Below are 24982 nucleotides of genomic sequence, written 5' to 3'. Positions count from 1 at the left end.
AGTGCCACAATCATATCGGCCATTTGTGTAATCAGTTCTTTGGCGAATGTTTAGGAACACCTGGAACCCTCTGAGTCATAGATATTACACGTTAGTTACTTGTGGGTTAGAGTTTCAATTATCTCTCTGCTGACAAATTAATCTATTTATTACTCCTAAATATCATTATTAGTTTGAATAATATGCATAAAGGAACGTTGAAATGAGTTTTCTCATTTTCGCAAGTTAATCTACATATGAAAATGGAAAATTATGATGATCTTGCTATGGTGTTTAATCGGATAGCCTCAGACATACATAACTTCAGACAATCTTGGAAGATATAAATCAGCAAGAAGATATAAAGCTGATATTCTCATGTTTGTGTAGTTCTACAAAAGATCTAGAATTGGATTACCAATTTTTCATCATTGTTTTACTTTCTATTAATCTTTGAGTATACAAATCAAAGAATCAATGGCCTGCATGTTCGAGTATGTAGAATGCAGAACAAAGCGAATTCTTAATCAGTTGATAAGACGCTCTTATCTTTATTATATGTATATTCATTGTGTCTTCACACTGATAAGATGTATGCCAAGAATTAGTCAGTAATTACCTACAACGCAATGCACAGCTAAAATATATAAAATACAGTTGAAATTATTTTTGTATACATTATGTACAAGACTTTTATTTGTGATTAGACAAATATTCCTAACTATTATCATAATTGTGTTATGCTTTCCTTTGGGGGTATGCATTAGTCATAGGCCAAGCGCCGTGATTAGTTTTTATAGATACCATTTTGGAATACAACAAGAATGCCAAGCGGCTGGCTTACAGGGCGTAGCGGAGGGCCAGGGCGAGTCCCAGCAGCAGACCCACACCCAGCTGTTTAATGGTGGCTGCTCCAGAGAAGGGCACCACGTTGCAGAGGCTAGTTGTGCATTGCTTGCAGTCGTGACTCTTCTCGTTGACACATTGGTACTGCATCAGCTCGCTGGCTTCATCCCAGCAGCCGCGTATACCAGCTCCATCTGTCAAAAAGAAGATTAGCTAATGCAAGTATGGCTTACAATTAAAACTTACTCCAATATCCGGAGAAGCAAGTGTTCGTGCATGACGTGACCGGAGTGCCAACGCCTTTCATGCAGTTGACATTTGTGAGGGTGTTGCACTGAGCACACTGGAATCCCTGCGCCGCCACATTGCATGCCGCCCCCGAGCATGCAGTGCAATTGTTCTCTGCGGTGCAGGCAGCCTGTCCCGTGGTGACACAGCCGCGGGTGCCATTGAAGAGGGTGTAGCAGCCGAGACTCTCCTGGTTGTACTTCACAGTGCCACACGTCTTGGCAGTGCTTGCTTCCTGGGCACCCGCACAATCGGTGCACTGAATGCAGCTGCCAGCATCCCGTTCGTATTGCAGACTGTTGCAATTAGTCGTCTGGCAAATGGCACAGTTGGCGTCCGTGCTGCCCTTCAGGCACTTGGCTCCCGTATCGGAGGTGCAACCACGCTGCATGTCAGTGGCGCTCGTGCCGATCGTGTAGCACTGACCATCGGCAGTTCCACAGGCTCCCAGCGTGGCGTTGGTGGGTGCGTTGCAGCTTTCGCCCGTGCAAATGTAGCACACGAGGTTCGTGTTGCACTTGTCGGTGTTGCAACTGTTGCAAAGTGGAGCAGTACAGGTGGCGCCTTCGGCCAGGCATCCGCGAGTTATAACTCCATTAGCATCTGAAAGTAAACGTATGTTTAAGTTTAACACTTAATTTCAACAACCCAATGAGATAATCAATCGTTTATGGCGGCTATCGTTGATAGCACGAAGCCTTAGTCGATAGCCGATAGCCGACACCCGACGGCTTCCTCTTGATTAAAATTTCTCTTTGTTGCACAGTGTGTCAGAATAGTTATTTAACAGTAGAAAGAGACTTTAACCTAACCATATGCAACAAATATAAGCGGGTATCTGATAGCTGTTTGGCTTGATATGTTCTTAACTCTTTCAATAAAACCCCATTTGAGCTGATCAGCTTAAGCTGTTTAAACACAAACACATATTTCCATTCTGGCATTGTGCAAACACTTTGCTGGCACACACATGTACACATACATATGTATCTTATAATCAGTCATGAGTCATATGTTGGTACTAACCTGCAGAAGTGAAACAATTGGTTGTGCAGGCCACTTCATTCAGACCCGCTGATGTTGTGAGACAATTTGCATTATTCCCTGAATTGCAGTCATAGCACTCTGTAGTAATTAGCAGAACAAATAAATTAGTTAAAAGTTCGAAGCACATATTCCATTTAGGCCAACTTACGTATGGCCAGACAGCTGTCCAGCTGGCTGAGAGCGAGTGCCGCCACTATCAGTGCGGTGAAAAAATGTATGAGTACCCATGGCTATCTCTGTGGTAGTGGTATTCCTTTTCAATTGTCGTCTAGCGATCCGTTCGGGTATGTTGCGCTTGCCTCGACCACCTTTTGTTAACTGTCTGCCAAAGGGTTTCGGTGTTATATATGCCCCTAATCAATTTCACTTTAGCAGACACACACACAGACACATCGTATTGGCCCACTGCTTATCTTTCTTTTTATTTTATTTTTTATGAATGTATTTCACAAGCAGTTCTGTTTTCTTTCTACTGATAACTTCAATACACTTTTGCGATAATATATACTACATATACATACATATGTATGTACATATAAATATATGTATGTTTGCATGTTCATATGTACCTATGCAATGGTATATGGTAAGTACCACCTTTGAAATATATTCGCGGCGGAAGGAAGCTTTCCATTGATATTAACACATTGCAAGCCAACGTTCTCAGCGTATAAGATAATTTCAATTCTAAAAAGCGAATTAAGCTTTTAATTTTGCATTTGCATTTTACTCGAAATATTTACCGTACATTTTTATTTTTTATGTTCATAATGGTTGTTTGCCAACTCTATTTTAACCCTTCACTTGTTGGCTCTGAAGCTTTTCCCATTGTTCCAGCTTTAAACTAGAAAAAAGCTCGCTTCTGGTTTGTGCACTGTCTCCAGTTCTGTAGATACGAGCTTTGAATCGTTTATACTGTTGATCGATATCAATGAAAGGTGTACTCTATGTTAAATATTACAAATTGTTAAATGCACCATTTCAGTGCTGCCAAAAGGTTTCGTCATACAAATAACTAGAGAAAAAAGTGGGACCTGCTCTGTATTTTTTCACTTTTTGTGGTAAGAGGATTAAAATTCTTACAAAACTTAAAATTTGTATCTATTTTTATAAAGAGAATACATGCAAAAGACAAATAATTAATCATTCTCAGACAATTAGCTGACAATTGACCAAAGATAAGGCCAAAGAAATTTCGATAAGCAAAGAAATTATTGTCTCCTTTTGTTCACTTTCATATGATCTTGATTTATGATCCGTTTCGATTAGATAAGGTTCCAAGAAATTAGGGGTTTTCAATTTGCTTCCTGAGTAAAAAATTTGTCGAGAATTTCTTTTGCGATGTGTTGAATATTGCATCCGGAGAGATCAAAGAGGTGGCTTGTTTCTGGGGTGTGTTATTGGGAAAGAGTTATGTATAGGTTATAAAATATAGATGCAACATTTTGTGGGACTGTTTTTATAACCGGTACTCGAAGAATAAGGTACATATACATACATACATACAATATACTGTCTGAGTGCCGGGTATAAACGAAGAGTCGCTTTTATGGGCGACTAACAACGTTTCTTCTCGTTAATTAAGCAACTTTTCAGTCAATGGTTTTTACTTGTTTTATTTATTAATATTTAAAAGTCAATATATAATACAACTCATGGATGTTCAATCCAACCATCGCTCCAGAACTGCTTCTAGAGGAAGTTCTTCACACCCGCCGCCAGGAGTAGAAGCAGCATGCCCAGAGACACGCGTAGACTGGCGCTGCTATTGCAGCGACTGTCGAAACAGAGGTTGCAATCGTTCTTAGGGGGATTGTCATTTTCAGTGTCAGGAACAACTGGAAGGCCGACCTCTGTGCGCACTGCATTACAGCCGCTCTGACCATTCTGTACACGAATGCAGCCGAGTTCTTTCCCTGTTTGGCAGAAAGAATAATGTATAGAAATATATATTATGCAGCTCAATCCTCTATGGTTTTTACGTACCTTTATCCGTCATAATGCTATAGCAGGCAGTCATCTTAATGTTACCATCCGTGTCCCTTCGATTACGGGAATTGGTGCGATAGTTCTGGAGCAGCAAATCTGTGGCCATGGCAGCCGAAGATTTGCTACGAGCTGATACAGCAGAGACATCTCCAGATACAGTTGCTGCAGCTGTCGAAGAATCGGTTGAGGAATCACTTGAAGTAGAGTCGCTTGAGGAATCGGTTGGAGAAACTGTTGATGAATCGGTTGATTCACTTGCAGCATTGGAAGAAGAGTCTGTGGATTCAGTTGCAGTGCTAGATGAAGAATCAGTGGATTCACTTGCAGCATTGGTTGAAGAGTCTGTGGATTCACTTGCAGAATTGGAAGATGAATCTGTTGATTCAGTTGCAGCATTGGTTGACGAATCTGTGGAATCACTTGCAGCATTGGTAGAAGAGTCTGTGGATTCACTTGCAGCATTGGTAGAAGAATCCGTTGATTCACTTGCAGAATTTGTGGATAAATCGGTGGATCCATTTGTTGAAGAATCGGTCGAAGAATCGGTAGAAGCATCGGTTGATTCAGTTGGAGTATTGGATGATGAATCGGTAGTTCCATCAGTTGTAGAACCAGTAGATTCACTTGCAGTATTGCTAGAAGAATCTGTTGATTCCGTTGCAGCATTGGTTGATGAATCGGTCGTTTGATCAGTTGACGAATCTGTAGTTTCGCCTGTTGACGAATCCGTAGCTCCATCAGTTGTAGCATCAGTAGTTTCGTCTGTCGACGAATCGGTAGTTTCGTCAGTTGTAGAATCTGTAGTTCCATCGGTTGTGGAGTCAGTCGCAGACTCTGTGGTTGAGTCGGTTGAAGAATCGGTTGATCCACCAGCTGTAGAACCACTTGATCCACCTGCTGTAGATCCTGTTGGGGTGGCCGTTGAGCCGGTTGAAGGTTCATCCTGGAAAAAATAACAACAGTTGGTTTGCTCTGTATAAAAACAATATTCTGGCAGGGTGTTAGTGTCGTCTTACCGTCGGGGTTGTCGCTTCGGATGGCTCATCATCCGCATTGCAGCTAACCACCGGCACGTTGTCCAGATCGTCGCAGAGGGATCCGCTGCACTGGTAGCATTCCAGGGCACTGGCTGCAAAGAAAATGGAATTTAATTTATGGCATACAAAGTGCTGAAGCACCGAAAAATTTTTTAATTGTGTTACTACGGAGCCGAAAACTTCTCTGATCGATAATATCGATCCTCCAATCACTTCCCTTGTATAAAAACCTATTGGGCACGTTTTTGCCAACCGTTTACATATCTCTATTGGGGGCTACATAATTTAATGAGTTCTTATCGGACAGCAGCCTTTACTTTTCTACTTGGTACGTATGTACCTTAAGCTCTTCCATTTCGATAAAATACGATACGTTGTTCGTGGGGTTACTCATAAAATAAAATATCCCTGAATATATCTGTATATTCAATTAAAAGATAGTCTTTGAGGTGTGATAATGCAATTCTGATGAAATATAAAAATATCCCTGAATATCTCTCTATACTCAATTAAATGTTAGTCTTTGAGGTGTGATAATGCAATTCTGATGAAATACTCGACCGTTAAAATGTATCTCGAGGTGCAGTAGAACTTTTGATGAGTCAATTTATACACATTGTATGTATCTATATATTTTTCAATATTGTACACGCTTTGGCAATTTTTTCATTGAGGTTAGAGGCTGTTGGTGGCACAAAACTAATTACAATAATGGCACTGGCCATGGCATATTCTTCACTGGAAGTCGGTGCAAACATGGCTGATAAGGAGCCAGCTCCATGTTCTCTCTCTCACAAAACTAAGACAGTTCATAAAATACAAAGTGTGAGTAATTTTCATTCCTAAACATTGACACAGCATAAATCAATCATTGAAATTTCTAGTCTAAATTATTTCCTTAGCACTTTGCACTGGAAACTTCGGAGTTTTTTGGTATGCAAATCCCACCTTTCCAGATAGTCGTTGAGGCACAGAATGCCAGAAGCAGGAAGGTAACCGTGATCGAACGCATTTTGCGAGTATTATTTTATTTTTTTATATTATCCGCAGGATCCTCTGAACGTATAAATGATCCTAGTTGGATGGCGGTGGAGCAGCGGAGAAACGAGCACAGTAACGCACGACGCCTGAATGGGAACTACCAATTAAATATATTGTTAACATGGCTTTTTTATCATTTGCAGTTCGAACCGCCGCCGCCGTCACTGATAAGCGATAGCAGCAGCAGCAGCAGCAGCAGCAAAAACCAAAGCAGAGCAGAGCAGAAATGAGGGGCTAACAGCATTCAGGTATTGCTATTGTTCTAGGTTGTGGACACAAGGAACTGCCCCTAATCTGACCAGCAGTGTGCGTGAGGGAGGCACCTTCCTGTCGATAACGCGGTCATACAAAAACCATATAATGCCAATATTTATGGGGCCAATTGGGAAAATTTGCCGATTTTTTGGGCATTCACTTCCTCAGGATGTTAACTTCGAGTGGTTTCGGTTATGGCTTTTTTTGCGCCTCAATTGGAATTATCCCAGTTCGTAGAACTCATAATTCGATAAGATATAGATCGATTTTGCTATAATTGTTTTACAATTAGCCAAATTGTCAGACCTCTGGCATTTTTATGGCTCATTGAAACACGGCCAATCCCATGACACATAAAGCACTCCCCACTTAATTGCAATTGACGTTTTGAGGAAAAAAACCAAACAAAAATCTTTATGGGTGCCGTAGAAATTCGCGTACATTGCACCCTTTGAGACCCCTTGGCGGCATTCAGGCAGGCGGCTGTCTTACGCACGAGGATATCTAGAAAATCGCTGACTCGCTTAGCACTTAACGTATGGTATGCAGATATCTAATCAAACTAATCGATTTCTAAGGCGTCTAAGTCCTGGCCAGGCTCTATGGCTGTTGCTGAGTAATAATACTTGAGCAGATAAATGTATAAAGTCCGCATGTGATAGGCAAATATATAAACTAAATATATGTACACTCGAGTAAACGTGTCTGTTTTAGTTGCAAACTAAATTCCGATAAACGAACGAAGCAAGAACAATATCAGTGGCGTCGCATAACGATTAATACATTTATTTGCAATGATTCATATTATCATTTGGACAGCTGCCTAATAGATGAGAATTTTAATCAAAAACCTACCAGTGCTTGGTACTTTTTCTTTACTTACTTCTGTGCGAGGGCAAAGTCTAACTGTAGTATAGAAAAAAGTAAAGATTTATAGGAATAGATCAAATGTTTGACCTGCGCAATACAGAGCTCGCTATTGATAAGCCCTAACCAGAGACAATCTATGACGACTGTTAATCGAATTATCAGTCATTAGACACTACTAATTACGTGTAAGTTTTTAGTTTAATCTGTAACACACTTGAGATATCTCTTTACCAAAAGGGAATTCCATGTTGGAGCGCGTGGTGCGCCTTCTTGTGCTCAAAATACTTCAATACATTTGTTGGACTTATCAGGCGCTGTAGTATTTATATCGGTGCCATAAAAAAATCCTAATGATTTACGCATGGTCACAGTTTGTTTGCATTCAGTGTGGCCAAAATTTGTATAATCAAGTCTTATCTTATCGATGGGAATTCTTTGTTGTTGCCTTGTGTTTGATTTTTTTCTTTTCTTTTTCCGCTTTCCGTTTTTTGGGACTGTTTTGTTTTGAGTTTGCCTTGGGTAAATTTGTATAGCATAAATGGCCTAAAAGTATGCCTCCGCGTGGGTTCTGGTTCTGTCATCGCGGCTGTTTGCACAACGAATCCAAGCCGTACCATCACGTATACGCAGCGCTGTGCCAGCGCATGCATACGTGACATTGCCATTAAAGTGCAAAGGGAAGTCCCCAGTCTTGTGTTTGCAGAATGCATTTATTTATTCACCATCTAAGAATCAGATAAGATTACTGCCAATGTCTAGTCATTTGGCACACCAATTTTTATCTTAATTTCGGTTGTAATCTTTTGTTTTGAATGAGCCAATAGAAAATCAAGCAAGGGTTCTATCTGTTTGCACTGCCGATAAGAAATTTATCACCATAGCCATCTGCAAGTTTGTTCTTTGCATTCTTTGGTTCATTAGAAGGTTGTGGCTAGAAAGTTGCAAACTTATTCATGGATTTAAATTTCAAGCAATTTCCGTTTTCCGTGAGGTTTGTTTTACTATTATATTTTTCGATATTTAATTACTTGATGAAACAAAAGCAAATAGTTACCTATGATGGTGCTTATGATAGTGCTGTTCAAGATAATCATTCTTCTGATTGTTCTACCTACCTGCATTCAATCTCTTCTGAAATATCTTTGCACTTTGTTCAGTAAGTTCTAAAACCAATTTGTTTTCCTTTAAAAATTATATATTAAGTAGTATTTATTAAGTTTTGCCTTATGCTTCACATTTGGTTAGCTTTAATTAGTTAATACAAATAAATTTGCATATATTTCGATATTCGTTTTGAGTGTGTGTTGGTGTGTGCTGTGTGTTTGTTGTGTTTGTTGTGTGTCTCTTAAAAATTATATAAAATTTCGAATCACTTAACGATGAGTGCTGTCTTATGAGTGTGTCTTTTGTTGGTGTGTGTTGGGTCTTAAAGAAACGAGGAATACTAAATTGTAGCACCGGGTGATGATGATGATGAGTTGATCTCTAGTTGCGATGCAGTGCAGCCGCTACAATGGCCAGCAGCAGAGATCCCAGGAGCGATGCCTGCAGCGCGGAGCTGCCGTTGCAGGCATTCATGCTGCAGGGATCACAGTTGGAGAGCTCCGTTCCGTTGTTCTGGCGCTGAAGCTGCTCGCAGACGGCCTCATAGGTGCCGACGCGGGAGCAACCGCGATCCGTGATCATTGTGCCATTGACTACAAATAGGAATGAGAATGATTAGCCTTTGTTTATTGATTGTTTTGTGTTTGATCAACTTACCCTGCGCCTGCACAGAGTAGCAATGGAAGGTGTACTCCGTGTCGACTAGAGATCGTCGCTGCCGGATGGCCAATGATGGTGTGGTGCTCTCGGTCTCCACAGGCACCAGACGCGTGGTGTTCCTGGCTGCCAGCGCCAACAGATCCTCGGCGGGTGGCGTTGGCCATCCAGTGGTGGTCTCCACGGGTCCAGCTGTTGGTGGCGTTGGTGCAGGCGCCTCTGTGCTTGCAGTGCTCTCTGTGATCAGCTCCGGGGTTGTAGTCTCCACTGTGGTTGTTGTTGGTTCAGTGGTGGCGGGAGTGGTGTCTCCTGCAGTGCTCTGGGTGCTTGTGTCCATCGTGGACGTACTCTCCACAGTAGTCGTACTTTCCTCTGTCGTTGTGGTGCTCGCCTCTGTAGTGGTGGTGGTGGTCACTGTGGAGGCTTCAGTGCTGCCGCCGTGATTGAAAAAGTCATCGTTGCAGGCCAGGAGTGGTGTGTCCTTTTGCAGCATAGCACAATCATCGCAAACATAGCACATGAGATCGGCATTGATGGCTGGAAATGGAATCAAAATTAACATAAATTAGTGTCAATCTTTTGGTAAGGGTATCCACATTTTACTTCTCCCTTTTCTTAATATTTTCTATTTTTATGTACCAAAAACCAAAGCTATCCATCATTTAAAAGGGTTTCATTTATAATTTTTACTCCATTTCCTTATTCTTTACTGTGTTTTCGAGCCTTGCCCATATTTTGATATATGTACATATGTATTCTTATCCAGGAAAAGCTATCTATCAGTTAAAAGTGCTCAATATATAGCTTGGGCAAACAGCGACCGATGACAGGGTGCGGAGTGGATCATGTGAGGGTCATAAATCAACACAAATTATAAACCAGCGACTTTGCGTATTATTTGTCCATTCTTTAGCATAAGTTTATTTGTTCTTGGGCAGTAATTACCTTTGTTGGAATTTTTCATTTGAATTTTCCCCACCCCCAACCAGCTACACAGAGCAATTTGCATTTGCAATTCTTGCACAAATATTTGCCAGCCTCAAACAGGTAAACAGACACACTTATCGGAATGGGATGGGTACATTGCCATAATTGCCTTAATAGTGTTATCAGGGGATGTGGATGCGGAACTATCAGCGTTGATAGCAGGTGACTCACCCTTACAATGGCTCCCGTACGATCAAATAGGCCTAAGCCATCACTTGACTGCTGTCCCTAGAGATTAATTCCCCCACCGAGTTTTTCACCATCGATAAAGGCCTGATGAATTTGTTAAGCATAGATAATAGATAACTGCTTGAACTATTCATAGATACATATATTGTCAAGCTTCGCTGTAGATTTTCTTTTAGACTCTTTTAGATAATGTTGTTCCCCTAATACATCCCCTTTCTATACTTAAGGGTTACTTAAATTTAAATCTCTAATTTAATATGTTCTTGTGGATAGGACCAATTGTTTTTCCTATGGATAAACCCCTGCTGACTCACCTACCTATGTCTATACACAATCCCCACTTGATTGTTCTACCTTTAGATAATATTTCACTTGATTGTTCTACCCATAGATAACAAATCCCAATATTTGGACATTTTTTGTTTGCCAAAATGATGGACAACTTTTGCCATGTGTTAAATTGTAATAATTATTTTTTGTTTTTATTATTTTTAATTTATCATAAATCATTTTGATTGATGTGGGCCTTTTTGGGTGGAGAGAATTTCGATTGTGAGCCACAGCTTGTTGGGGGTTTAATGGCACGTGATAAGCGTCACCGAACCTCTTCTCTCCATACTGGAATTTGCACTTTCTCATTAATAACAAGCGTTTATTCTTGTTTAATTGTTAAGCTTTCCAGAGTTCTAGAGGGGTTACTACTCGTAATCGTACTCGCACCTGCAGCTGAACTTACTTATGTAAGTCAATAAACTCTCTGGATCGTAAAAAAATGCTTCCCCCAACACATACGAGTATTTAAGTTTAAGCTTTGTGCCAAAGTGCAGCTTCCATTGAGGTTTTTGTAATTGTTTCTATTGCGTCTTTACAGGCATCTCCCTACAACCTACAAAATTTACTGCTTTTTCTTTTATTTTAATTTTAAATTAAATATATATGTTGGCCAACATTTCAATTATTTGAGAAAACACTGCTCCCATAACTATAGAATTTCAAGTTTTATTTAGACAATGAAATCTTTCTTCTCCCCAAAATTATATTACTTTTTTTAATTCATTAATAAAGCCACTTTTAATGCATGAAAACTCGCTTCTACCAGAATGTGGTATTCCAACGATAAGATATATATCTGAGATATAATTTGTGGATATTTCTAAATATTAATATTGCGCGGAAATATGTTATTATTCATTATGATCTATTTTCCTTCTAGTATACTGTATTTTGCAGGTAATATACATTTGGTAATTTCCCCCAGAACCTGGCTAACACCTCACAATCCCAGATTAAATCATTCGCAATCGCGTCAAGAAACTGTGAAAAAATTACAGAATTTCAGGTTTTTTCCCCTATTTGGGTACGAGTAAGGTAAGTATTTTCTAAGCGGTGCTAATGGGCCAGACAAGTTTTTCCATTTCGGGCCGCTGCTGCTGCTGCTGCGGCTGTGGCTGCTGCAAAATGTGTTAAGTGTAACTATAACATTTTCAATTAGCGTACAGGCTGGCTCTTGCTCTGGCTCTGGCTCGCCAGCTCAATGTCAAAAAAATATTTTGAATTTGTTCATTATTGTTTTTCGTTCATTTCCACTTGAGAGCTGCACGAACTGCAGCTGACTGACTTTTCATCTCAGCCATAAATTAGAGAGGATCTGAAAGTACTTGTGGCAAGGGCGGAGGGGCCTGACTCTGAACAATTCCAGTTGGATGGAATGACATTTCCGCATCACAATCGAAAACTGAAATAACCGCAAATTGGCAACAGTCTTTGCATTATTTATGACAGTTTGATAATAACAAAATAAATTAACTCTTTTTAATGTCATCTGCGTTGGCTCTGGGCCTGGGTCTGGGCCTGGGACGTTGCTTCTGACGCTGTTTGATATGCAAAATTCGATGGCGAAACCGCCTCATGATCTTGAATTTTAATTTCATTTCGAATGCGCGTTTTGCCGCTGCACATTTATGTACTAATAAAATCTGATACACAAATTCACATTTATTTATTTATAGCGGCAGCAGCAATCAAAGAGAGCCACAAGACCTTTTTATCAGACATCATATGATGTGCTGGTTGAGCATAGAGTTTGGTTTTGGGGCTGACTATCTGATGTCGGATTTACTTGAATGGTTTTTCCAGATATTTATTTTTATATATATTTATTTCAAGAAGTTATCTGATTTGTCTTGAAAGTTCCCCTGAATCATGTGATGTCTGACATGGGATATTATCACGACACTTTTCAGGTATATTTTAGCTTCTCTTTGGGTCTTAGTCTGCTATCAGATGTATCACTTCTCCTCCAAGAAATACCCATCAATTTTTATCACGACACTTCTCTCGATATTCTAATAAGGCCTTCCCGAAACTTCGAGTAGCGTAATCCTTACCTGGCAATGTGAGCAACAACAGCAAAGAGCTGGCCAAAATGATGTGACTTCTGCTGGTCATGGTGGTGCTGTGTGTTTGGTTTTATTTTAAAATATATATGTCGGATATATTTTATATAAATCTGAATCCCACAGATGTTATAGTATATCTACTAATTGGTATTGTTGTATTATACTCTTGCACTTTTGTATCTTTTGTTCTCGCGATTTCTGGGGCGACCGCAGTTTGCAAATTCTCAAATTTAACTGAAAATCTTGTGATTTGTTTCAGACTTTTTATAGAGTTTTATACTGCGACTGCGGCTGCTACTGCGGCACGGGCGCCAGCGGCTCCAATGCTGAGAGAGAGAGAGAGAGAGCGAGAGAGCGAGCGATCGGAGAGACCGTAAAACAAGTTTTACTTTTCATTTCTTTATTGATAACAAATTAATTTATAATGCAGAAGCGGCGAGCGCGCAAAAATTTTAATTGACTGAAAGTAAAACCGAAAGAGAGTGGCGCTTCTCTTCCGCTACCTTACCCGAGGGTTCTTTTCTCTTAAGTTCTGTGCATAACGATATGTGCGGGCACGGTAGCGGCTGCCTGGCTGTCAGGTCTTTCCCATTCACATGATTCAGTTTGCGGGGATTACTTCTACCCCATTCATTACATTCAGATGTGTTTGGAGCATTTCTTTCTTAAATTTCCTTTGTTGCCTCTTCGCTTCTCGAGGGTTACTTCTCGCAGGGTCTGCACTGCAAGTATTTCCCATGCAAGTGATTCAGTAGGCAGATCCACAAAGTCGAGCAAAGATACTCTACTTGTACTTAGACAGCAAATGGAAACGCTGCTTTTACTCTTAATGGGATAAATAATGGATTATACACTCGCTCGCAATTTGCATGTATTTCGTTTCTTGAGTATCAACTCTGTTGATGTCGCATGATTATTATTCAATATCAAAAATATATCACGCAACGCAAACAAACTCACGATTAGACAGCCCCCAAACAATTAGCAGGCATATTTTGATGCCAATAATTATTGGCTAATCCTATTGACACCTTGTCGTCAGAGGGGGAGCAGTGAGTGTGCGGTGGTTGGGCGAAAGAACTTTGAAGCCGCACGAGCCAATAGTAGTACGAAATGTTCCAGTTGAGTGCGCATCAAGGTCGAATTCACTCGAAAGTTAATTAAATTCCCAGACTGACCTACAAAAAAAACACGGTGAAGACTGTGCTGTCACATAGAGGTCAACTGATAAGGTGACTTTTATCAGGTGTGAACATTTTCAACAATATATATTTATAAACAATAAAGAAGAGGAGTAAATGAACAAGTTTGGGAGATCTAAAGTGTTTTTAAGTTAATTACGAATAAGAGCTGGTGTAGTTTTTGTGTAGTTTCAATCTCCTCATTGAGATGAAATTTCTAGAGACTTTTTCAATATCAAATCATGTCGAAATCCATTTGAAAAAGATGCAAAGAGATGAAGCGAGATTCGTGATATTTGCCTAAGTAATCCACCATTCTTTGGTGCTTTGAATTAAGAAGATTTATGTATTTGTTTAGAATATTTTCATCTAGCTCGCATTACACTATATCAAAAATTTAAGAGATCAATTCAGTGCTCTACATTTCTCTGTAATAAATACACAAAAAATGCATAAATGCAACACACAATTTAGTTTCTCTTTTAGCGACTATAACTATTGGCCCTGAAATAATTTCTGATGGCTGAGAGATGATCATAAATCGTGCGTTCTACGAGTATTTGCATATATATCATATATGTATGTATCTGGGTGGGTTCGTGCCAAATTGTCAGTAGATCTGTTTAGTGCCGCTCGAGACAACTGACGCATCGTCTGGGCAGAGCAGACGCAGAGATAAAAAAGCTGAAACTTCACCAAAAAAGTGGAATAAAATATCAATTGAAGTGTCGGCGACATCACGTAAAGCGCTAAGTGACGATTCTCTTGCTCTGTGACAAAAGTCAGTCTCGATATCGCTCTTTCTCTACCTGCCCCCCAGTAGAATGCTCTTTAGAGTTCAGAAACGTCAACAAAAAGCCCCAAGACAAGCGGAGAATTTTAAAGCCTTTTGGGCATGTTCTGTTCGTCATTACACAACAGAGGCCCGGAAGTTGAGTGGCAACAGCAGCAGCAGCAGCAGCAGCATTGACGAAAATAAAACGGGGAAGCGAAAAAAAAGCCCAGCCCCAATCCACTTTGATATTAAATACTATATATGTGAAAGTTATGAACAGTATCACAAATTTGGCAGCTGATTTAACCGTTTTGTTCGCTTAGAACAAGTTTCCTTTCCGAAAACGCACTCTGGCATCGAGCTTCCTCATCGAAGTTGCTCATCGCCCGATCGAGAAATCGGGCCTCAATCACAGTTCTCTCAGCCCCGTCCAGCCGTCCAGTAGCCCTCTTATGGCGCTATAAATCTTGTAGAAATTTAAGGCAGCAATTGCCACTCGACTACCTATCGCTTATCAGGCTAAATGGTCAGGCTCTGGGCAGTTGATCAATTTATCAGTTTATGAGCTGCATGAAGTCACTGAAATCTATTTGAAAATTCTAACCGCATAACCGCATACGGAGCGGGAGCGGGAGCACCCACCTCATCGTCATAGTCTGCCTCCATGGATGACTTATCGTTCGAAGCTAATTGATACGATTTTGATAGTGCTTTCGCCCGGCTAGTACACAGTTCCAGGTTGAATGAACATGGATGGGCCACGCAATGAGTGGGCACTTTCCCATACACCCAACGAAGCGACAATAATAACCCAAAGGGAAATGTGTTCCTTATCGATGCCAATTAAACAATTATGCCAAAATAGCCTAGGTGCGCTCATTGCCTTCCGAATTTCTGCCACTTATATGAGACATTGGCGTAAGTGTGCCATAAATAGACGAACAAATCAAATCAAAACGCTCATAAATCGCCAAACTGCGATTCCAAAAATTAACTCTGACTTGGAATTCTGTTTTGGGGCCATATATTTTGTGTATATTATTATTTCGCTTCACACTTTAGGCCACAATAATCGCCAGCAGCGTCAGTGCTGAGATTGTCCACTGGGCTGACGTCGACCTTGAGCCAGATCCACTCATCGATCCGATGCTTATGTCAATGGGTTGATTGCAGCCATTCTCCTCGCACAGTGTACACCCCACCACGCTCCAGTTCTCGAAGAGTGCATCACAGGCGCCGTCGGTGGTCGAATTGCCCGACCTGGCCATGGTGCAGCCACGATTAGTGATCACTGTGTCGTTACCTGAATGGATATATCAATGAGGGTTTAGCTGATACACTGATAAAGTGATAAAGTGTCGGTGAAAGTCAATTCACATTGCTGCTGTCACGTCTGATGATTCACTCATCGATATTCGGCGTAATCTTATCAAAATCGTTGCAGCAATGTGAATGGCCTGCTAGATAAGGGCGATGCTTACGTTGGAGCCGGGCTGTGTAGCATACGGCAATGTCAGACACCTGTCTGGCGGTTCTACGCCTGCGTCGATCATCTTCATCTTCGTCCTCGTCCTCGTCTTCATCCTCGTCAGCATCGCTGTCCACAGAGGCTAGCGCAGAGCCGGGCTTAGCTGGAGTTCCGGCTGCAGCAGCAGTAGGAGCGCCACCACCTGCAACAGCTCCCGTGCCCACTCCTGCTCCAACTCCTCCTCCACCTCCACCTCCAGCTGCTGTTCCTCCAACACCATTTCCTGCAGCAGCTGCTCCGATGCCTATGGGGGATAGTGGCGCATTCGGAGCTGACTCATCGCTGTCATAGTCCTCATCCTCGTCCTCGCTACCATTAGAAGCAGCAACAGCAGGAATAGCTGCAGCTGGGGCGGGAGCGGGAGCGGGGGCTGAGGCGGTTCCTGGAATGGCAGCCGGAACGGCAGCAGGACTGGCTGGACCCACACTGGGGTTCTGGCTGGGACTGGCAGCCATCAACATTCCATCACCATTCGCAGACGTGGGCGAGCCACTGCACACCTCCATCTCGCTCAGCTTGGCCGTCTCATCGCAGTCCTGACAGGTGTAGCAGCGCAGAGCTGAGGAAAAGCAAACACACACACAGACAGACAAACGACGACCTTGGGTTAGTTGTGGGCTTGTGCACAGTGTGACCGTGACAGGTCTTATCAGCAGTTTGTTATCAGACGGATGAGTAATCCGCACTGCCTGGGCCCCTGGCAGGGTTCAGCGTTGCGTATGAGCAACGCTTTTTTGGGGTCAATCAATTAGCATATGAACGGACGGGTGCCATGGCTTAGTGCCGTGTGATTTATGGCCAACAGAACTCCAGGCAGCAGCAGCAGCAGGTGCCTTTTACATACCTGAAACACCTGAACCGCTCAAAACCGACGCCGAAAGCAGCAAAACCAACAAAAATTGCATTCTTTTGTGTGTGTGTTTCGGGAAGGAGAAAACTTTCAATTTGCAAAACGTCAACGCGTCAAAAAATGCAAAAAACTTTCAATGAGTGAAACGCTCCTCCGGATAAGAATGTGGCCTCGAAAAGTGCACAGTTCCGGTGTTCTTTTGTTCTAATTTTTAGTGTGTGCTCTTCTTCGTGTCAGCAACCGCCACCGAAAATTCAAATGGAACTGCCAGGCCAAAGACATCGAAAGCAATGGCGGAGGCTGTTGTTTCCTCTATCAAAATAGATTTCTGGGCTATCACACAGTGGTGTGAGGCTGGAGACGCGCGGCGATGGGTGGGGCAAATAATTTGCAGCATTGGTGAAACATGTCGCGCCCCGTCGACAGAGACAACCTCTGATGATAGCATCGCCAAAGCGTTTCAAATTAAATGCGAGAGACAGAGACAGCATCGAAAGACGGGGCCTGCGTGGGTGTGGGAGGGTGCGTGGCACTTGAGCATCTTACATGAGTAATGGGAAAATTATCTTTGATTGGGGAAAAACAAGTCAAGAATCAACAAAGCACGAAATGACACATGAGAGTCGAATGTGGATATACCTTAAGGCTCTTGCTTTATAATCTATTGTTTCAAGTTTGGTGAAACTTTAGAGGATTATTTGAATTTAAACTTGCTTTGCAAATGAAAAGGTACCCGAGCTTATCTTCTCTTTTGGTACACCAAAAGTTATACAATTATAATAGATTCTCAATAATGCTGAGTTTAAACTAAAGGACAGAGAAATTAATGCAATTCGAATGAATTTAAATTCAATATTTCAATCTACATCCTAACGATCTATTTACCATCAGAGAGAAGAGACACCACTGCGAGCTTCCGTTGCAATCTTAGTTTAGAAATGATTAAACCTTCCATAAGGGTATAACAAGTCTACCCGCAGCCATAACTGTTATACTCCCACAAACGCGAAACAGGAAAGTCTTCTACACAATATTGTTATACTGTCATACAGCATTTATTCGTGTGCTCGCTAAGTATTTTAGTTCGATCTTGCTGCCACTCCAAAATTCGTTTATGAACTAAACAGAATTGATTGCTTAACTAAAAATTTTGTGGGCGTGTCTGGTAGGCGGGCATATCTAAGCTCAGTATATCTCAGTGCACATCCCTTGACAGTTTTACATTTAACCTTTCTTTATATCTCATATATTTCGTATTGCTTTGGGGTTTTATCTTTCCTTTTGCTTGATTTCTAATTGAACATTTAATTGCATTTACTGCATATTTTGGTTTTTTAAATTCGCATATTTTTTTGTGGTATAATATTTTGTTATTGATTGTTTCTGCGTGCGTTGCGGCTTTTGCATTGAGTGAATTTCATTATTTGATCTCTGGTTTAAGCACATTTAAATATACATACATAAATACCTAAGAGTACATTTATTAATGTTTATAATTCCCATCTATATTGCTTGCTATGAATATGAAAATTAAAGGCAATTGGTGAATTCTTATACTCTGCTGTCCTAACAATTATCAATATAACAATCAACATATAATAAAGCTACAATAAGAGCTAATGGAATAGGTCCTCCATCCTTGATATATGTGTAAGTGTGTGTGTGTTTGCATGTGTGGGATAAATGTTGTATGTGGTTAAACATATCCCTTAGAGGTCCATTTTCCCTTCCATCATCCATCAACATCATCATCTGCTGGTAATTGAAAGTTTTCATATTTGTTTGGAATCAAAGCGAATGAGCTTTTCTCTCTTTGAGGTTGAGTTGTGTGTGCGAGTATGTTTCTGTTTCTCTGTGTTAGTGGGATTGTATCGGTGTATTGGTGAGTGTGTGCTTACATGTCTAGGGTCTGGGGGTGATGGGACAGCCAGAGGTGGGGCAGGGGCTGGCGTGGGTCTGTAGGAGAGTCTGGTGACGGCGGGGGGGAGGCTTGTTCAAATCAACGACATTGCACTCAAATATTTACAAAGTAAACGGTAACGGCAACGGCAACGGTAACGCTAACGGTAACTCAACCTAAATGCAACCAACGCATCCACCAACGCTACCAAAACGCCATCCACCATCCATCCACCAGCACCTCCTTCAACAGTCCTGAATAAGTCCTGGCATCAGGTTTACCAACAACATTACCACCACCATCGAACCCAGAGTCAACGTCACTGCCGCGGCACCATTGCAACGATCCGATCTGCAAATGTCACAGAAGAACGTATCCTCCTCCGATCCTTCGTCATTATCGGTGGATTCCTGGCCATAGCCATAGCCCTTGCGCCGCTGCTGTTGGTCGCGATCCCGCCGCCCCTGATCCCGACTGCTGTCGCCAGCATTGGTAATGCGCAGCTTGCTCCTTAGAATCTCACAGGCATCCGAGTCTCCAGTGTCCAGCTGGCAAAAGCGCGCCGTAACAATCTTTCTGGTGTCGGCTGTGGTATGAAAACAGAGAATAGAAAACTCTAACAGTGACATTCTGGTTAAAATCATTTCCTGTTTGTACTACGAGTATTTCCAAGAACAGTATTGTAAATCTCGGTTGTTTAATAAAAAGGAGTTTACGATTCCTGCTCATAAAAAAAGGGTAAATACTAGAACATTGCCTCGTCATAAAAAAGTGATTAGAAAGTGTGCAACGAATTATCTAAAAACATTCTCTGATAAAAAAGAGTCATAAACTATACTGTGGCTAACAAATATCGAAAAGCGAGAGATTCGAGTTCAATAAATGAATCATGAAAGCGTAGACTTGCTGACGTGATAGATTGTTAGATTAATTGAAAGTTTATAAACTATATGTAGAGAACTAGATGAAGCTTAAGTTTCTTTATGCCTGAAGTAGCTTTAATTTAAGGACAGTTATCCTTCATTTTCTTGTAGGGCTTAGGAAATTTTAAGTAGGTAACAGAAAATCGTTGAAATTGTGGCAGTCTAGTCTCTCCCTTTATTTTCTTGTAAAACTAACTCTCAATTTCTTTATTTACATTTAATTTTGGCCTAAAAAACCAGCTCTTAAAATGCTCTTAACTTACGATCTCTGGCCACAACTTTTTGACAATTCATCAGCGGATTTTTGTTGGCCCCATTGTCGAAGTAGGAGAACTTGTTCAGATCAAACAGCCAGGTGTCCAGTGACTTCATTTTGTCCAAAGTGCAGGTCTGAAACGGAAACGATTAATCAATAAATAGTTGTCTCAATCTTTGGCGAGTAACTATTGTACATTTTATGAACCAAAAACTTATGTTTGCACTACAAATAAAAAGAACAATGACTTTCGATTGATCGCTTTGCGTTTAGTCACTACAAAGTTGTCTGCAGTTTGTAATTAAAGCCTTAATTGAGACTGTTGGTAACGGATTTATCTTATCTATAAGTATGTTGAATGAACGATACGTCTATCAATATTGTTGGGTTGCGATGCGACGAGGCGACCTTTGCTATCGATGGGGGAAAACTGCATTCACATAACAATTATACTACTGAAACTGCACTGCACTTAAAAAAGATATCATAAGTATGAGGTGAAAGATACTCCAATCATAATTATGACATTTATAAGTAAACAAATCTCAGAAAGTTTATATTTTCCCCTTCAATTATACATTAGTCATTCGTAGTAATAGAACAAAACTGGATGATATTTCAAGATATACAGAGCGTTAGGAATTTGTAGCTTGAAGTTGATGAGAGAACTAAATAAATAGCGTTGCTAAGAATAGAATGGAATGGAATTTAGCTACAATTAATGCTGTAATAATAAGTCTTGCAATGACTTTGGACTTCAGAAATTGTAGCTACAATTAGATTAGAAATTGACTATCTAATATCTCAGCTAAAGAAAAGAATAGCACGCAGTCTTCCTTTCCAAAAAAAAATACAATTATTTTCTCTCTAAATTCCTAAAAAAAGTTTCTTTTCAATTTATTTTCTCATTGCTATGCATCTTTCTCTATTATAATTGAATTTCATTTTAAAACAGAGATTACAAGTCACAGATGACAATCGTTCTGGCAGCTCTACAAGAGAATTGAATTAATTTTTTTTGTGTGCCAAGAGCTAACGAGATTCCCTCACAAAACTGTCACAGAGAGAAGGAGGAACTCAAGTGCTGAAAATTTACGTTGTTAGACTTTTGTAAAAGTATTCCAACTGTTTGGCACGTGGCCGGGTTAAGTTCTTTTCATTCCGTCGGCTGCCTTGCCTTGGCATTCTCGCTGGGGCACTGGGGCGGAGGCACTCGCAGTGAGAGAGATGCCAGTAACAGAAAATTCACTTATCGGAGGCGGAGGAGGACAACGACGACGGCGACAATATCAACAGCGACGGCGACGTTGCACGTTTCCGTGTCCGCTTTTGTGGGCTCTATTTCTAACAGTTTTTCCTGTTTTCTTTCTTTTTTTTTGGTAGGTGGTAGATTTATGGGCCTTGTAGTTTTAATTTGTAAGTGCCAGCACTTTGATTAAGGTCAAAAGAGATGTGATTAGGCTGGCAAAAGGTTAAGTAAAATGACTGAGCCAAAAAAAGAGAAGCCCTCGAACAAGCAACTCAACAACAGGTCCCACACATCATCAATCAATCAGCCAGACTGTTGATGGATGAGCCTTCTGGCAATTTCAATCTGTTCCATCGACTCACCTCCGGCACTATGCTGGAATTGGATCCGAGATCGGCACAACTGGGATTGTCGCTCGAGTCGCACACGAAGCACTGTATGGCTGCGCCTAAAGGATAGAAATATTTCGATTGAAATTAAATTCAGTATTCGAATAGCCACAGGTAACACACAAACACACACACACACACACACACACACGCACCATACGATATGCAGCAATGCAGGGCCAAGAGCCACAAAAGGGCCGACTCTTTATAGCACACCATTTGCACGTTTTTTGTTATTATTATTATTTTCTGTAATTGTGATCTAACTTTCAAGTTTTTTGGAAACTTTTCAAATATTTTATTTCACTCGCGCGCACCCAGTTGTGTTCGCATTTGCCACAATTTGTTTGGTGTGTTGTGCCACAGCCGCTGGCCAAATGAAAACTGAAATTGGAAGCCAGTAAGGCAAAGGCAATTGCCTTCAAGAGGAGGACCTACGCTAGACTGAACCGACGACAGCGACAGAGCGACGTCATCGTTTTGTGGCACGAATGTGGCAAACGAAGGCTTCCACAGGCAACGACTACTGTCGTCTCGGGGGTCCTTCGTCTGTCGTCCCCTCATCGCGTATTTTGCGTGGGTGCGTCGCTCGAGTGGCTCCTGATTCTGACAGTAATAACATCTTTGGTAGCCCCACATGGCTGCCAAAGAGAAAAATTATTCAAATTGCGAAATGCAAAACCGAAAGATTGGAAGCGCTCGTCAAAGAAAGACCAGCGGCAGCCTCCCTCTATGCGAACAGTGCAATTTCTTGGCCCAAAACTCGTTTGTCGGCAAGGCCAGCAGCAACTTGAAACCAGCAGCAATAAACCATGTCCTGCAGGAGTCCAGGGACTGGGGTTTCAGCCACCCATTTGACCTATCAGTAACTGGACTCGCCGCGGATGAGCCAAAATGAAATTATGTATTCATAAAATAAGCGGAAAATGAAGAGCTGCGTAGAGAGACACCGCAGACCGCAGGCCAGTGGGAGGAATCCATGGTGACGGTGTGGATGGGATCCTTGGGATTCTGTGAAAATATGAGTGCCTGGGGAGTTGTCCCAGGAACGGAACCGCAACAATGCGCAGCAATTAGTGGCGCCCAAGAGCGAAAAACTCATCCGCATTTTTTGTATTGCGGCTTGGATTTCGCTTTCGCTTTGGCTCTGGCTCTTTCTCTGACCTCGCCTCTGGACTGCTCTGACATCCTGGGTGTGGGCGCTTATTTATCGCTATCCAAAGGGGGTTTATTTCTATGCCATACCATTCACATTCGTATCTCCCGCGGGGCAGAGTGCATGCCGCGCAGAGCGTTTCAATTTATCATAAACAATGCCGACTCTGATTGGTGTAGGTCGCGACCCCGACCCTGGCCCAAAATCCGCCAAAAGTGTTGGCTAATGTGGTCGCTTGTTTCTTTGCGACTAAACTACGTGACTGTTATGGTAGGGGCAGGCTTGGATAGTAGTGTTAAAGTGGGTTTTAGCTGAGCCAGCAACAGTGAGCCTCATAGGACTACTGTGCCAAAACTAGTTGGAGGATGTTCTGGACTAGAAAATCTCTTTTGACTGGCAAGAAAGGGTGCGAAAGCCTTAGAAATCAAAGAATTAGTTTTCAAATTTACATCCTTGTCGCACGTTCATTCTGGTTGAAGCTCCAAACTGAATCTACCATTAATTTTCATGCTCAAAATCCCACTGCAAAATCTCCCATCAACAAGTTTCTTAGGCAAAGTGAATTGATGGCGAAAAGGAGAAACAGAATCTGTTTCAATTACCCTTTCGGGGCAACCATTTCCAGTGCTAATCCTAGGCTCTAGCAACTTTGGCTCTCGGCCACCAAAGACCAGCCTGTTGCCGCCGCTTGGGTGGTGGAAAATGTAAATCGCAGTGCCAAAAAAAAGAAGAAAAACCAAACTGAAATCAGAGCCAGTCCAATTCATTTCGACGGCTGCGTGACAAGGACACATTGGTTCGGTCTGTCTGGACAATGGCGCGCTGCTGGTGACGTCGTCGCCTGCTGGTCGCCCCATGTTGATGTCATAATTCCTTCGATGCCCCATACATTTTCAGCGGGGCATTGCATGCCGCGACTTCATTTACTAACAGCGACAGGACATAATTAAAGAATGTTTACGCACGCTTCCGTTTCCGGTTACCATTTCTCTGCTGGTGTTGGTTCTTTGGTGTTTGTTGACTCTGCTCTGTGTTACTGTGTGTGCTTTTCGGCCAAAGGTCATGTCATGCGTTGCATGCCACTACTAGAGGCAGCCATAAATTATGTTTTCGATTTTTACAACTTGACACATTTTTGCAACGGTCTCTCCACGGCTCGACTTCGGGTTTACAACCTGCTTATCTTTTGCATCGAACCCCAAACCCAGTGCACATCGTAAAGCGTGTTTTTATGTCCATGCCCTTGCCCGCCCATAAATTTTGTCTTGCCAAAAAAAAGAGCTAAGAAAAATACGAATGGAAAGTGTAACAACATTTTGTGGGCCAAAAGTTGCTTCGTCTCCGCCCACAAAATGGCCTTTAATTAGTTGACATTTTTCGCCTGGCATGCTAATTGAAAAACTTTTCTGCTGTGCAGCCACAGCTATGAAATATTTACGGTCTGTGGGGCAAAATGTACCTCCGACAATCCACCGATGCTCAATAAAATGAGAAAAACCGCTAATGGAGGGGGTAAATGTCGGCAGAGAACGTCAGCGAATGGCGCATTCTCTGACTCTCTGTTGACTCGATTTTAATTGAGTTTTATTACATTTACGCAATGGTGAGGTACACGCGTGGCTGCTGCCGCTGGCAGCTCCCTCTGGAAACCAATTAACTGTCAGTGGCCTTCGCCAAGCCACCTCTCTAGCTGGTAATAAACATAACACTTTATCGTTGGCCATCCGATACGTATCTGCAGCTTCCTGGGGCAAATCAATCGCTACAAATGCGCTTGCGAATGCTGGGGTTGCAAGAAGAGAGTCAAGACATAAATATTGCTTTCACAATGGATATCCTTCCCCCTCACTCACGGGGATTATTCTGCACTGTATACACTGATGAAGGAGGTATTTTATGGGTATATTTTATGGCTCATGTGGGATTCAATTGCCTTAAACTAAAACTTAAATATATTTTGTGCTGAATAACTTAATTTAAACACATTTTCTGGGGTATGCATACGGGAAACTTGCATCACTTAATGGCAGATAAATACGTTTCAATGGAAATGTTCGGGAATGTCGTAAAAGTAAACTAGAGAAATG

The 24982-nt window shown here is 41.6% G+C and overlaps 5 protein-coding genes across 9 annotated transcripts; all 5 read right to left on the bottom strand.

The window, feature by feature from the left end:
• Window positions 1–642: 642 nt before the first annotated feature.
• On the bottom strand, window positions 643–2553 carry LOC117901366. Its single transcript, XM_034812075.1, has 5 exons — window positions 2542–2553; window positions 2309–2390; window positions 2140–2238; window positions 1072–1716; window positions 643–1019 (listed from the first exon to the last, which is right to left on the bottom strand). Exons 1-5 carry the CDS (start codon window positions 2551–2553, stop codon window positions 820–822), a joined length of 1038 nt encoding a protein of 345 aa, XP_034667966.1. The 3' UTR covers window positions 643–819.
• A 1186-nt stretch (window positions 2554–3739) lies between these two features.
• On the bottom strand, window positions 3740–6318 carry LOC117901478 (clumping factor A). Of its 5 annotated transcripts, none has more exons than XM_034812244.1 (5): window positions 6135–6318; window positions 5166–5278; window positions 4471–5092; window positions 4147–4437; window positions 3740–4076 (listed from the first exon to the last, which is right to left on the bottom strand). In XM_034812244.1, the coding sequence occupies exons 1-5, from the start codon at window positions 6196–6198 to the stop codon at window positions 3853–3855; spliced, it is 1314 nt and encodes a 437-aa protein (XP_034668135.1). In that variant the 5' UTR covers window positions 6199–6318; the 3' UTR covers window positions 3740–3852. The 5 variants fall into 5 exon arrangements, with proteins under 5 accessions (XP_034668135.1, XP_034668134.1, XP_034668137.1 ...); XM_034812243.1 differs by having other exon boundaries at window positions 4147–4602; window positions 4636–5092; XM_034812246.1 differs by having other exon boundaries at window positions 4147–4624; window positions 4682–5092.
• A 2246-nt stretch (window positions 6319–8564) lies between these two features.
• On the bottom strand, window positions 8565–12911 carry LOC117901608 (cell wall protein RTB1). Its single transcript, XM_034812427.1, has 3 exons — window positions 12677–12911; window positions 9114–9650; window positions 8565–9049 (listed from the first exon to the last, which is right to left on the bottom strand). The coding sequence occupies exons 1-3, from the start codon at window positions 12735–12737 to the stop codon at window positions 8838–8840; spliced, it is 810 nt and encodes a 269-aa protein (XP_034668318.1). The 5' UTR covers window positions 12738–12911; the 3' UTR covers window positions 8565–8837.
• A 2740-nt stretch (window positions 12912–15651) lies between these two features.
• LOC117900418 (jacalin-related lectin 5) lies at window positions 15652–17326 on the bottom strand. Its single transcript, XM_034810780.1, has 3 exons — window positions 17017–17326; window positions 16126–16731; window positions 15652–15947 (listed from the first exon to the last, which is right to left on the bottom strand). Exons 1-3 carry the CDS (start codon window positions 17075–17077, stop codon window positions 15703–15705), a joined length of 912 nt encoding a protein of 303 aa, XP_034666671.1. The 5' UTR covers window positions 17078–17326; the 3' UTR covers window positions 15652–15702.
• A 1135-nt stretch (window positions 17327–18461) lies between these two features.
• LOC117900356 lies at window positions 18462–22027 on the bottom strand. Its single transcript, XM_034810704.1, has 4 exons — window positions 21895–22027; window positions 21713–21798; window positions 20109–20235; window positions 18462–19508 (listed from the first exon to the last, which is right to left on the bottom strand). The coding sequence occupies exons 1-4, from the start codon at window positions 21956–21958 to the stop codon at window positions 19168–19170; spliced, it is 618 nt and encodes a 205-aa protein (XP_034666595.1). The 5' UTR covers window positions 21959–22027; the 3' UTR covers window positions 18462–19167.
• Window positions 22028–24982: the final 2955 nt, after the last annotated feature.

The sequence above is a fragment of the Drosophila subobscura genome, chromosome U (genome assembly GCF_008121235.1).
Source record: "Drosophila subobscura isolate 14011-0131.10 chromosome U, UCBerk_Dsub_1.0, whole genome shotgun sequence".
Classification (NCBI taxonomy): Eukaryota; Metazoa; Arthropoda; class Insecta; order Diptera; family Drosophilidae; genus Drosophila; species Drosophila subobscura.
This window is presented reverse-complemented; position numbering and strand designations above follow the sequence as displayed.

Bases quoted from the DNA above. Each gene is read 5' to 3' on its own strand.
- LOC117900356 (XM_034810704.1), bottom strand. From the start codon at position 21,958: ATGGTGTGCTATAAAGAGTCGGCCCTTTTGTGGCTCTTGGCCCTGCAT. The intron at 20,236-21,712 runs GTGAGTCGATGG...TTTCCGTTTCAG, and splicing joins ATTCCAGCATAGTGCCGGAG to ACCTGCACTTTGGACAAAAT. The intron at 19,509-20,108 runs GTAAGTTAAGAG...TTCATACCACAG, and splicing joins AAAAGTTGTGGCCAGAGATC to CCGACACCAGAAAGATTGTT.
- LOC117901366 (XM_034812075.1), bottom strand. The intron at 2,239-2,308 runs GTAAGTTGGCCT...TAATTACTACAG, and splicing joins GGACAGCTGTCTGGCCATAC to AGTGCTATGACTGCAATTCA. The intron at 1,020-1,071 runs GTAAGTTTTAAT...TCTTTTTGACAG, and splicing joins TTGCTTCTCCGGATATTGGA to ATGGAGCTGGTATACGCGGC.
- LOC117901478 (XM_034812242.1), bottom strand. From the start codon at position 6,198: ATGCGTTCGATCACGGTTACCTTCCTGCTTCTGGCATTCTGTGCCTCA. The intron at 5,279-6,134 runs GTGGGATTTGCA...TTTTCTTTGCAG, and splicing joins CTCAACGACTATCTGGAAAG to CCAGTGCCCTGGAATGCTAC. The intron at 5,093-5,165 runs GTAAGACGACAC...TATTTTTTCCAG, and splicing joins CCGAAGCGACAACCCCGACG to GATGAACCTTCAACCGGCTC.
- LOC117901608 (XM_034812427.1), bottom strand. From the start codon at position 12,737: ATGACCAGCAGAAGTCACATCATTTTGGCCAGCTCTTTGCTGTTGTTG. The intron at 9,651-12,676 runs GTAAGGATTACG...TTCCATTTCCAG, and splicing joins GTTGTTGCTCACATTGCCAG to CCATCAATGCCGATCTCATG. The intron at 9,050-9,113 runs GTAAGTTGATCA...TCCTATTTGTAG, and splicing joins CTACTCTGTGCAGGCGCAGG to TCAATGGCACAATGATCACG.
- LOC117900418 (XM_034810780.1), bottom strand. From the start codon at position 17,077: ATGCAATTTTTGTTGGTTTTGCTGCTTTCGGCGTCGGTTTTGAGCGGT. The intron at 16,732-17,016 runs GTATGTAAAAGG...GCTTTTCCTCAG, and splicing joins GAGCGGTTCAGGTGTTTCAG to CTCTGCGCTGCTACACCTGT. The intron at 15,948-16,125 runs GTAAGCATCGCC...ATATCCATTCAG, and splicing joins CTACACAGCCCGGCTCCAAC to GTAACGACACAGTGATCACT.